At 35.2% G+C, this 13,602-nt stretch overlaps 1 protein-coding gene across 1 annotated transcript in view; it reads right to left on the bottom strand.

The window, feature by feature from the left end:
• Dach1 (dachshund family transcription factor 1) overlaps positions 1-13,602 on the bottom strand; it is a 441,649-nt gene that overhangs the window by 190,462 nt on the left and 237,585 nt on the right. The window contains exon 3 of the mRNA XM_004651017.2: positions 11,381-11,542. Within this exon, the coding sequence (XP_004651074.2) occupies positions 11,381-11,542 (162 nt within the window). The remainder of the gene's footprint in view (positions 1-11,380; positions 11,543-13,602) is intronic.

Raw genomic sequence — 13,602 nt, 5'->3', positions numbered from 1 at the left:
CAATGAGTTTTAAAATGGGCTCTATCATTATAATGATCTTCAGCCTAAGTATATATTACTAATCATTGCATGATGCCTAAGAGTAATAATAATATCACATTTATATCCATTAATTTATGCATGGAAATGTAATATTTGTAGGGTTGACTGTGTTAAAACGTAATCTGTATCCTTCAGCTAAATATATTTACTAGAAAAATACAAGTAAAAATTATTAAATATTTCATAAAAATAGTGAGCATATCTTTCACTGAATAACCTAAAATAAAACATCATGTAAACTTTTTTCCACAGAGGATCTTAATCTATTCTACCATACAGGTAAAAAAAAAAAAAAAAAAAAAAGAATTGTTTGTTTTAAATTTTTCACTTATAAATGTGAAAGTTATTTTGGAGAATTTCTAAAATGAGTAATTTTGTGTAAGATTAAGTTTCAAGGGGAATACTCAAATATATGTCTTAAATATACACACAAAATTGCTGAAATACAGCTCACTTATTCCTATAAATTATTTAAACTTTAAAGTACTCTCTCTATGTATCTATTCATATATAGACATTATATATATATATATGTATATATAAAAACATATATATTCATATATATACATACATACATACATACATACATGTGTGTGTGTGTGTGTGTGTGTGTTTATGTAACCACCATATGAACACTCATCCCCTCTGCTTTGTCCTTATGCAGATTATTACCACCAGCCTACAATAACCCTAAGAAAGCAAGTACACTTCTTGGCTGAACAATCTGTCAACAGCTTGAAGTGACAAGAATGGTGATTCAATCCTGCATCTCCCCCTATCAGATGTAGGCCACATTCTTCAGTCTGCGAAACCAGAAAGGGAAAAAGTCCCTGTCGTATTTGCCCTTTCATAGAGATGGAAATATTATTAGAAAGGACATAAACAGACTAATTAAATCACAGCAGTATGGCTGGGATGACAGCTGGTCCAGCGTGTGACTGAGAAGACCCGTATCTGTGAACAGGAGGTACTTCACTTCCAATCCACTCGCGATTAGGTGCTTTCAAGCTTGCTGTGCACACATTAAATAATAACGTATCATTTCCAAGACTAAAATGATGTAAAGAAATAAAAAATGGCTTTCTAACCTAGAAATCTTTTGTGCAATACAGAAAAGAAATCATTTACCACTCACTTCTGCTTTTGAGATAAAGATGTAATAATGCCATTACCTTTCATCAGCAGGAGCCTTGAAAATCAACACTCTTTGCTTATCATGCTGAGAAATACAAATAGAGCTAAAGGCATGGTCTGTGAGGCACTGCTGCTGTGATATTAACTAACAGATCTGCCCTTTGTGAAGGAAACCGTATCCGTTTCATTAGTGCACACTCTAATTCAAAACTGTTGAAAATGAACTGCCCATACTGTTTTAATAACAGCATTCCTAATCATTATCAAACTGGTAATTCTCTCAGCACTGAATTGTAAGGGTCTCTGTTTTCATTATGACCTGCTGTTAAAGAAAACCATATTTAAATCCTCTATGCTTTCTTATTTTCCAAATTATTCAAGTTTTCAAAGGGGGTGGGGAGAACTGGGGCATCAAGAACATGCAAAGAACATGCAAAACATTTAATGACTAAGATAAGAGTTGTCTGATCATAAGATACTTGAATGTGGCCTGGGTTATTTAATACTCAGATATTTGGTTCCTGTAGTCTTCATTTTTGTTTCTGAATACTATAGCATGGAATTCTACAATGACAATCATCATTGGTAGGGTTTAATTTGATGAAAATGTATTCAGTCTCCTTCAATATGATGGAGTCTGTCATATAGCATATCCATTTGGATAGATTGTACAATCTCCTATTTCATGAGTACCTAAGGATGTACAGTCAAGTAAAATCATTCAATTTATATTTATTAATAATGCTTCAATTATCAACTTTATTACCTACTCTTTACTTAAAATAAGCAATATCAATATTCAAATAAACACATTTTAAATCTTATAATACTATTCTTCAAATATCCTATTATAACTATTATAAATAACTTAAAATGAATTATAAAATGGAAAAGATATTCCATAAAAATTGCAATATCCTCTGTATTCATCTTATTTAAACCTCAGCATATACTTAATAGTTCATATCAAAATTGGTATGTTATTAAGAACAGACTGACTAATGATTTCATGAGTCTACAAGAAAGCTTTGAAATATACATTAAATATTTTGAAGTAAAATATGATTTAATATAACAATATGTTTTTATCCTTAGTCACCTGTTGGAAGTGCTGATATTTCTGTATTTTCAAAAATATTTTCATATGGCTGTATAAGAATGCTGTTATCTATTGCCACTACAAATGAATTCCAGATTCATCAGCCACTGTGTGTTGCTATCTCTACATAGGTACTGACAAACTGAACCTTGACCAACAGGCTTTGCAAGCAAATCACTAATCCAACTTTTCAACACCAAGTGTTTCTATTCTTTTCTGTGAACAACAAGGATCAAAAACAAGTTTTAAAGAAAATGTATAAACCAGGAGTGGTGGCAAACACCTTTAATCCCAGGACTCGGGAGGTAGAGGTAGGAGAATTGCTGTGAGTTTGAGGCCACCCTGAGACTTCATAGTGAATTCCAGGTCAGTCTGGGCTAGAGTGAGACTCTACTTTGAAAAACCAAAATAAAAATAAAAATAAATATAAAAAAATGCATAGCATCAGTCACTTCCCAGATGTCATGGGAGGCAATCAGCTGTTAGTGCACAGGACCTATGAGGTTATTTTTTAAAAACTAACCTAATACTTCCACAATCTCAAAATATTAATATTGGTTTAGTCTCTTCCAAATATAACAGAATAGATATAATACCAAAATAGACAAAAAGTTATATATATATATATATATATATATATATATATTTGAGAGAGAGACAGAAAGGTATAATAAGAGAAAATTGGGCACCATGGCCTCTAACCATTGCAAATGAACTCCAGACACATGTGTCACCTTGTATATCTGGCTTTCCAGAGGTACTGGGTCCTTTGACTTTGCAGGCAAGCACCTTAACCACTAAGCCATCTCTCCAGCACACACACAAACATTTTCTTTGTACTCCAAATTAAATATTGTCCACCCTGATCCATCATCAGTCATGGTATATAACATGTAAGTAGAATGCTACTGCTACTTATTGGTGTGCTGTGTTGGGACATTTGCTTGTTTCTGGGGTGTCATTCACTCTGAAAATCACTACAGCATTACAAAGTATGTATTCTTTGTTTTTATCCTCTATTGAGTCATCAAGAAAATGGAGTCTGTGGAGAAATTAGACACTAAGACCCTTACTTATTAAATAACAAAGTTGAGCAGCTGAGATTAGCTAAGTAGCTACATTGCTTGTTAGTCATGCTGTTAGTAGGAACAATTATTCTTCTGACATGTTTCACTGTCTGCTACCAACATTGTTTGAAGATATAGTCCAAAGACTTACCTTTGCCATGCTATAAAAGATGTTCAAATGGTACACAAAGTGTTTATGTTGGCAATTGTCTATTAAATTGGCTGTTCATTCCTCATATTCCCTAATTAGAATATCTTATTTAGGATAATTCAAAAACAAAAAAATGTAAGTATATTGAAAATATAAAGTATATTAACCTTATTGAGAGAGTAGGGTAGTACATTTTCCTTTGTAATGGTGGAGTTGGTAATTGTGTGAAATGTCAGCATACAAGACTGTCTTCTGAATAGGGAATGATGTTTACCGTATGGCTAATTTAATTCAGTTGAAGTACAAACTATGGTAGTTACTATGCTTTTAGACATGCTTATGTGCAATTCTACTAAAGTTTCACTAATATGACATTTGTGAAAGGTTTACTCTTGGGCACATTTATGACCATATTAGGAGTGAAAGCATGATTCAGAAATGTTATCTATACATTGTCAGCTATCACTTCTGAAATAGCTCAAATTTTCAATGTCAGGATCTTTTTGGACTTCCAAGGTAGTATTCCATATATCCATGTTTATAGAGCCTGGCTGTAAATATTGAATCTTACTCATCAGGCAGGAAGACAGATCTTAAAAATAATTCTTAGGCAAAGAAACATTAAAGTGAAAAAAAACACAATATTTTCCACATTTAATCTGTTAAACAATAGCACATTTCTTATGAATCAGTGATACTGTAATTGAACTGGAGATATTTTTTGAGCAAGCTTGCTTTGGCTTTTTCACCCTCTGATTTGGAATCTGCTCACAGTCCTGCCAGCTTAACCAAAAAGGATTAACTCTCATATCCAACTGAGAACACAGATAATTCTCAGTAATTGGTAAAAAATGAAGATGAATGGGGCTGAGCGATAAGGAGCAATTAGCTCATCAGCAGTTACAGCTGTGCACTCAATCCGGATCCATCTCTGGAGTCTCGGCCCCTTTTAAAGAATCTAAGCAGAAGAAGCACAGGACACCCCTCCCCAAAAACATCCCAAGACCTGCCCATCAATTCTCTACTCTTCTACTTTATTTCTTTACTCTACCAAGACACCTGTCATAGCATGCTATGTAAATTACTCCCTCTTAGGACCTATGTCTAAAGCCAATCTTCTTCTTAAACTATTTTTTTTTTATAGAACAGAAACCAAATGACTACTGTAGACACTCTTAAATTCCCTGTCAATCGTTTCATTATAGCTGCATCATCTGTTTGAAAATATAAGCAATTCCCTCATCTAATTATAGGAAGGATTTGAGATTCATTAGCATTGCCAAGACAGAGAATCCAGTGTGTGACTGCACAGCTCTGCTTGGTGGCCTGGTTCTCAGGTTCCCTTCATTTGCTTTCTCAAGGTCTCCAAGACATTTTTTTCTCCCTGAAATCATAAAATTAATTTCTTTATTTTCAAATAGACAGGTGTGTTAGACAAAAAGAAAATGACTTCAGTGTAGACTGTTTTTCCTTCAGGATGGTTTAGAAATTCAAAAAGAAATGATAAGAAGATAGTTAACTAGGAATAATTTTATCTGTCTGGTCTTTTTTTCTGTCTTTTTTGACTTGTTATATAAGTAGGTTTGTTTTGTGGGTTGAGGGACAGAAAGAGTGAACTACTGAAGATGATGCAATTTTTCCCAACTCAAATTTTTAGTTTTGCTTGAAACTTCTGTATCTTAGTAACTATTTTACAAATGACAAAATTAGAAAACAGTGTGTCCAATACTGTCTATCACTGCATTAGACCATGATTTTTTATATTCCATATTGTTCCGAAAAATAAAATGCTGAGGTCTTGAGATGACTTCCCTTCCTCAAAGAAACAACAGCAGTTCATGGGTTACAACTACAGTTTAAACAATGAGATTTTGTTAGACATCTGTTTTGAGATCACAGTTTGAATAGATATGAACTCATTTCCTAAGAAGCAAGCAACCTACTATTGTTGATAGCTGTTTACCAGTTTATGAGTCAGATATTACCAAGTGGCAAAGGTTCCCCTCAAATTGTAATGGTATTTTCTAAACTGTATACAAAGTGTTTTCCTTAAATAAAATATTGAGAGAAGTAAAAATGCAAACTTTTCCTGTTTTTGGTAAATTATGGTTCAAAAAACTTTTTACGTGAGAGTGATATTTAATGTATTTACTTTTAAAAACTTATTTCCAGGTTGTCTTCAGCAAAGGGATTAGAACCCCAAGTTTAGTAAGTATTTCTATAACAAAGATACTCTGAGAGATGCTCTGTGTCAATATTTATTTAGCAATTGAAAGCTATAAGTAAAATTAAGTTTCCTTGAAGCCAATTGTGATTATTTTTGTATGCTCAAAACTTTCATAATGCCAAAAGAAAAGATAAACAGATAAAAATCACAGTTATGGATACTATTCAATTGACCTTGGGTTCACTGGTGATAAATTCAGCATTTTCAATATCCCACTTCCATCTATAAACAGCACTTTTTAAGTATATTATGCACATCAACCCTTAAAGAGAAAAAAAAAAGCAAAGAAAAGCAAGATCACAATTTATTTGGCCTGTACTCTATAGATAGTGTTGCCACTAGAAAGAATCCAGGACATTTTTCCTTCTTATCTGCAATGTAGCTCATATCAGCCAACCTGTCACAAGATAGTACTTGATATAAACAAGAGATTGCTAAAACATCTCAGTAATCAATATCAGGATGGCTACAGTATGGAAACCCTAACCACTGCATATCATTTGTCTCTGCAACTATTTCAATGGCCAAATGAAGCATTAATTCAAATCATAAATCTATGGTGATTTAAATCTGGGAATGAGCACCTGCCTGCTTTAATGATTTATTTTGTACATTTCAGTAAGCAGGAGATTTGTCCATATGAACTGACAGGTCACCTTCAGATGCCAGGAGCGGACTGTTTATCACCATGCAGACTAGCATCTCATCTTAGCAAGTAAATATTAAACTAAAAGAATCCAATTGATTGTGGATGAGGCAGAATGGCGACGTGGCCATATATTTCACTCAGCATGCTGATGCCTCACTCAGATCTATCCTGAGGTTCTCACTTCTTGCTTTAAGTGATTGTTCTGTTGAAAAGGTAAAAGCTCTAGGTTATGATGTAAAATTGGAGTGTAAAAGAATTTTTGTCAGTGTCAAAGATTCCTATAAGCAACATTGCCAGGCTAATTCTTGAAACTCTTTATGAATCAGAAAGGACCTTCTGGACCAAGATTATCTTGTCACTTTACCAATCCAGATACAACTAAACCAAGCAAAAAGAAAATCCAGGGCTGGAGAGATGGCTTAGCAGTTAAGTGCTTGCCTGTAAAGCCTAAGGACCCCGGTTCAAGGCTCAATTCCCCAGAACCCACGTTAGCCAGATGCACAAGGGGGCGCATGTGTCTGGAGTTCGTTTGCAGTGGCTGGAAGCCCTGGGGTGCCCATTCTCTCTCTCTCTCTCTCTTTCTCTCTCTGCCTCTTTTTCTCTCTCTGTCTGTTGCTCTCAAATAAATAAATAAAATATTTTTTTTAAAAAAAAGAAAACCCATTCAGTAGGGCTGTAAGGATTTATTTACAAGTGAGTTGGTTAGGGGGAGCTCAGAACCCCATAAAAAAGGTCTAAAAAAATTAACTAAATGTGTGAAAAAAGTGGTAGAATGTGCACGGAGTTGATTTCAAAATGTCAGAGGATGTGGAAAAGACCTAAGGAATCATCAGTGATGTAGCTCCTCTCTGAAAGCTGTCACCAGTTCACAGAGCTGACTGACAGATTCCCAGAACAGTAAGTTTGTGTTCTTAAACATAGGCTTGCGATTCTTGGGATTCTGTCTAGACTTCACATTCTTCCTTTCCATTCCCTTACCAACTCAGAATTACTGAGTATCTTAGAGGACCCACTGATACCTTAAGACTGCCACACTGTAACTTGTGAGTGTTGGGTGTGCATTTTATCACTTTTGTATTTTTTTAAATGAGCCAACTCATACATCAAGCAAAATCCAAATGATACAACATGCACCCACATTTCCTCATAAGCCTGCAGTATGGGAATCAATACAGACCTGAGAGAACAGCACAATAGACTATGAAGAAGTTGATGGCAGTAAAAAGAGGAAGGTTATTTTCAGGAGAGCAAGTTTAGAGAAACAGCAATAGCAAAATCAATTCCAAATTCCAACCACACATTGTGATAAGAAACTGTTCTATGCCACATGATACACACTAGGCATGTGGATTTTCATTCTTGTGGTGGAGAAATTATGATGTATGCTACTTTCCAAGTGTAAAATGTGGGGCTCAATAAGTCTGCCTAACTTTCCCAAAGCCACAGGTAAATATTGAGTCCTTCCCACTTCCCAGTAGGCAAGCATTGTCCTGGGAGCATAAAACTGGTTCCATAAGAACAGCTCAAGGCAGCAACATCTTTAATCTATGAGAGCCTGACTTCCAAATCTACCATGGCTCTGACCAGCCTTCTCCTTACCACACTCACTTTCTCTTCTTTAGAGAAATGTTAAGGAGTGGAAGTATTCATGAAATGTAGTGTTATAATCATAATTTTTTAGAGAATAAGAACATGTGAGGATAAAATAAAAATGACAAAAAAAAGTTTCACTCAGATCACTTCAAGATATCTACAATATAAATGATTTATATGCCTTAGGGACTACCAATGGCACCCATGTAAACACATCTCAAAATATTACAGTCTTATAGGAAAATTAAAGTAAATGTCTGCTCTTGGTTCAAAAATGATACATGATGATTTTCATGAAAGCTGCCACATGATATATGCTACCAACTATAAAACTTATGGTAAGAAAAAAAAAAGTTTCTTCTACCTAAAATACAAAGAGATATTTTAAGTGGCTTATGCATTAGGCTATGGCAATAGGTTGTATACCTAAATAATTAAACTACATTATAATTTGGTCAGCAGGTAAATGTTATTTAATACTAACAAGTATTTAATGTATTGCAATGCACAGTGATGTGTCATATTCTCTTTATCTTCTGCTCAGTAGTTTATTCAATGCTAAACACTGCACTACTGCACAGGGAAACTCAAGCACCATATTTTAAAGTATTTTTCTTTAAATAATATTAAATCAGCTACTTTAAGAATTCTTTAGAAAATACTATCAAGAACAGTTTGTATATTAGAAAAGGCACCTCAGAAATTTGGAAAGCAACCCAGATATATTTGGAATAGTTACTCTAGTTTACAAAAGTCAATACTTCATTTTGCAAAGTTTCAATGTTGCTCTATTTATATTTTACAAGCCAAAATAAGGCTTTAATCTTAAAGCAATACATTTACAATAATAATAATATTATTATTATTATTAATGTTTGGTTTCTCGAGGTAAGGTCTCACTCTAGGCCAGGCTGACCTGGAGTTCACTACGGAGTCTCACGGTGACCTCGAACTCATGGCAATCCTCCTACCTCTGCCTCCCGAGTGCCGGGATTAAAAGCGTGCGCCAGCACACCCAGCCATTTACAATACTTTAAATCAATGCAAGTACAGTTAATTCATTTTGTCAATATGGTTTAACTTTGAAAAGTCTGAATTTATGTGAATAAACCATAACCCAAGCTATCTTCTGCCTTCTCAGTCTTCCCTCATGGAACATTATGCAGTATAAGCCCTGGTGTGTTTCTGAGGACCTTCCCATTGTGCAGTCCTCACTTGGAGTTCTCTTTCATATATTTTCACTTTCACAGGAAGTACCACTGCAAGCTACACTCAATTAAAAACCATTGCTGCTGCTCATTTTCAACATGTTCTCAAAGGTCCCACTTAAGTGTTCTCTTTTCCCACATCTGTACCTTAGAAACTGCTTTTTAACATCAGTGAAGGAATGGTCTTTTGAGTTGTTATATATATTTCAAAATTTCTTCCTATTCTAACATTCCTGCCCAGTGTATGTTTCCAAGAAATTTCTGTAAAAATGATTATTGCTAAAAATCATAATATTATTTCATATACCCTTAAAGTAATGGAAATGGGGAGGTATCAATTTATTTAGAAGATAATCTGTATTACATGGGAAAAGAAATTTAAATGAAGTATATTAAGTTTTGAATCCTCTCTTGATTATGTTTTAGATATACTATCATACAGATTTTGTCTAGAATCCAAATTTCTCTAGTTAAATGGACCAAGAATTTCACATTTTAAAATATTTTATTTTAATTTATTTATTTGAAAGAGAGAGTGAGAGAGGGGAAGAGGCAGAGAGAAAGAGGATGGGAGCACCAGGGTCTTCAGCCACTGCAAACGAACTCCAGAAGCATGAGTTTCCTTTGTGCATCTGGCTTACATAGGTCCTGAGGAATCAAACCTGGGTCCTTAGGCTTAACATGCAAACGCCTTAACCACTAAGCCATTTCCCCAGCCCAAGAATTCCACATTTTAAAAGAGAATAATGCAGTAGAGTGACGGAATAAAATGTTTTAGCATATCGACATCTACATGCTGTATATTACATTAATAAATTAACACACAGTTGAGTTTGTTGCATGTGAGAAAACAAGTTACCCAATTGAACAGTCTGAGAAGGTTAAACTACGTTGCTTTGACTCTGAGAGCTAACTTTTCACTCCTTTCTTCATACAGCAGGAAAGAAAATCCTTCAGGAGAGAATAGTGTACTATATTCTAAGTCTAATAGACATTGTCAATGTTTCTTTCTGTCCTATTTGGAAGTTCATAAATCACCTGTGGTTTTCTTCCCTCGGCATCAAGTTTGCTCTTGATGTTCCTAGTTACCTCCTACATAATATGTTGGAAAATATAAACTGTACAAATCCAGAGATAACCTGTAAGTTTTACTTAACAATTGTGTTACATGTAAGGAAAAAAAAATAGCACTTACTATTTTATATTGTTACTAATGTTCTAATTCATTATTACTTCTTATTGCCAATCTCTTATTGTGCCTAATTTCTAAATTATATTTTATAAAACATACATATGAAACAAATGATGTGTGGAATTCAACACTAGCTGTGGTTTTGGGCACCTATTTTAGTGGGGGGGGAGTCTGCAATGTATCTCCTAATGATGAGGGTGACTACTGTGTGCATCTTGCTATAGTGGCAAGAAACTTCTTACTTTATAAGAAATACATGAAATGATGAGAGTTTAATGTGTTGGGCTTGGTTTAGTGTGTTTTTCAACCAAATTACCTACACCTTACATGCACTCAAGATTTTCAAATTCTACACTGGGCGTGGTGGTACATATCTTTAGTTCTAGAACTAGGGAGGCAGAGGTTGGAGGATCACTGTGAGTTCAAGAACAGCCTGAGTCTACAGAGTGAATTCCTGGGTGGCCTGGGCTAGAGTGAAACATTGTTTCAAGAGAAAGAAAAAAAAAAAAGCTTTTAGAATTTTGATTGCTCAAAGTTATTTGCTTTATAAAATATGTCAGCTTGCTAATTATAGCAGAATTTACATTAATGATGTTGGTTCTATAACCAAAAAAGCAATGAAAGAAAGGAAAAAAAAAAAAAGAAACCAGAGAAATTTCAGTTAAGGCATCATCTCACCCTTTCTAGGACCCTTCTTTTCAGGTGCTCCCCTCAAGGTCCTGTTGAGGGTCCAATTTTTCAGTCTTCCAGGAAATAGGATTCTATGATTCCAGTTTCATTTGGGTTCACTTTTTTTGTTGTTGTTGTTCTCCCCATTCATGCCCTCCCCTGAAGTCCTACCCTCCATATTGTCCATTCTTTGAGATGCATATGTGGCTAGCTACTTAATGCATATGTTATAGAGGCAAAAGGGTAATTTCTGAAAAGCAGCTAAAAGTAACAACTTGGTCATTTTGTTCTGAAAAAGTAATTGCACAGCAAAATGATCACTCCCCGTGCCAGTGAGCATGAGACTTACCAACACTGGAATTCATGTCCCCGTTTTCAGAATCTGCTCCATGTTGATTACTACTGGCATGGTAGTTGCTCATGGCTTCTAATTTGATCTTTTTCACCTTCATTGCTTCGGCGATAGCTGCATTGGTAGCAGCCGCAGCGGCTGCAGCTGCTGCTGTCAGACCTTAAAAGAATAAATTAAAACCAAGGTAATTCCAATCCTGATCTTTTCATGAAATTTTCCATATAATTTATTTCACTCACATACAAACATAGAAGAAAGCATCCAGTTCCATTATGACAGATAACATGTTTTTATTCTCAGTTAGCCAGTGAGACATTGATATAAGGGGGGTGAATACTCTCTGAACTCCCAAATTAAATATTAGCAGAAACATAACTCACACATAGGGGGATATGAAGAGAAATGTAGCTTAAATTATCTCTGATAGAAACCAGTTTGAACACTGTATTTCCTGATGACCATCTCCCACACGTTAATGAAAGAGGGGAGAAATGTGAACGGTGAGCTTAATCTACAAGGCCTCGCTCTATGAGTGTAAACCTGCATAGTTTCCAAAGTTTCTCGACGACTATGGCATGGCACACTGAGGCTATGCTATACATGCCATCATTTCCCATACGTGACCTGCCTTCTCAATCCTCTGTGCTCCAACATGGCAGTTCTTTCCTTTGCATTGAATGATCTGGGCCCATGACTTACTCTCCATCATCTAGTAATATCCTACTCTTGTTTAGGAAGCTTAATTCCATTTCCACTGGGTCGTATTTATGCCTGTGTACTTCTCTCCTCAACTTTGTTTTGATTTTGTGAGGACATGCGCCATGCTGCACTGTGCATGTCTGTCTGGCATCCGTTTCCCTCACTAGATAGTGAACTTTTTAGTGGCAGAGGTCATGTGTTACAGTATGGCTTGGAAACCCTGCTTTTCAAGGTGTTAAAAAAAACTACATGCTGGTTTCAGTGACATAAAAGATGTTTCATGAACTTAGTAATTGTATGTGATTTATCACTAGAATTCTTACTTTACAACGAAGTACATAAACTAATATACTATAATTAGACCCAGAGTGACCACCATCCCATGTCTGTCCAGAGCTGGTCATCTCTATCCATCTAGATAGAGAATTGCAAGTAGGTATCAGATCATGGAAACATCAAAATTCTAAAACTACTTTATTCTAATTTGATCTCCCATGCAGACAGAGGTTCTAAGTAGAGGAATTGTTTATTTTCTTTCATTGAATGAAGTTTTACCATGTGCACTCAATCCAGGCTAACTTCCCTCAACTGCAAATAGTAAATATGAATGATCTCTCCTAATCCTAGAACACCAACAGTCTATGCTTAATATCCTTCCTGTCACCCAACTCCCAATACACATTCTTTTTCAGACAACTGTTTTAGTATATCTGACTACAGTGTTTCAACTCTCCGTATTTATCTGTGCGATTTTATTCTACTCCCAACTACTAAGGAGCCCCAGTACCCCCCTACTCTGTTTCTTCCTCACCAATCATCACTTTCAATTAATATAGCAAATAAACTTCTGACCTAAAAATTATAAGTCTAGGTTTTTGGTAGAAATCTCTGCTATGTAATTAAATTATAGTGAAGACTCCAGTGTCCCTTAGATCAGGGCAAAAGCTGTGACCACTTTCACCCCAATGTGGTAAGACCTTCAGATCAGACCTTTGTATGGGAACATCATAAATACCCATAAAAGGCATTGATCTGAATTCAAAGAATCCATGTGGGTTTAGTGTGAATGCTCATTGCCTTTTAAGTCCTAATTTGAACTAATTCTCTCATCTTCCTATGATTGAATTTTCTCCGCAATTACTCATTTCCTTCAAAAATGGTTCAGAACATTTTCTTTCCTGTGCTCTTAAAATCCTCTCTGTTTCCCAGAAAAGTCTTTCCTTGATTTTGCCTTGTCACTAATGTGAACATCCCATCTGTGCTGTTCTTGGTTTCCTGGTGTTGACTTCTCCCCAGTTTGACACTGCTCCTGACCATGGATTTAATTCACATCTCAGACAAATCTTTCTCAGTGTATTCAAAGAATAATGATGCATTAACAACTTGAGACATGATTATGATTAGCCTATAGATCTAGATCAAATTAAACAACACAGAACAATATAGAATGTAACTATTCATAATTTTGCTCCTGTCAAACAATCAAATCTTCTTCAGGAAAACAATTTGAATCCCATTGG

This window comes from Jaculus jaculus, chromosome 3 (assembly GCF_020740685.1).
Source record: "Jaculus jaculus isolate mJacJac1 chromosome 3, mJacJac1.mat.Y.cur, whole genome shotgun sequence".
NCBI lineage: Eukaryota > Metazoa > Chordata > Mammalia > Rodentia > Dipodidae > Jaculus > Jaculus jaculus.
Note: the sequence above shows the minus strand (reverse complement) of the source record. Positions and strands in the feature narration are given on the sequence as shown.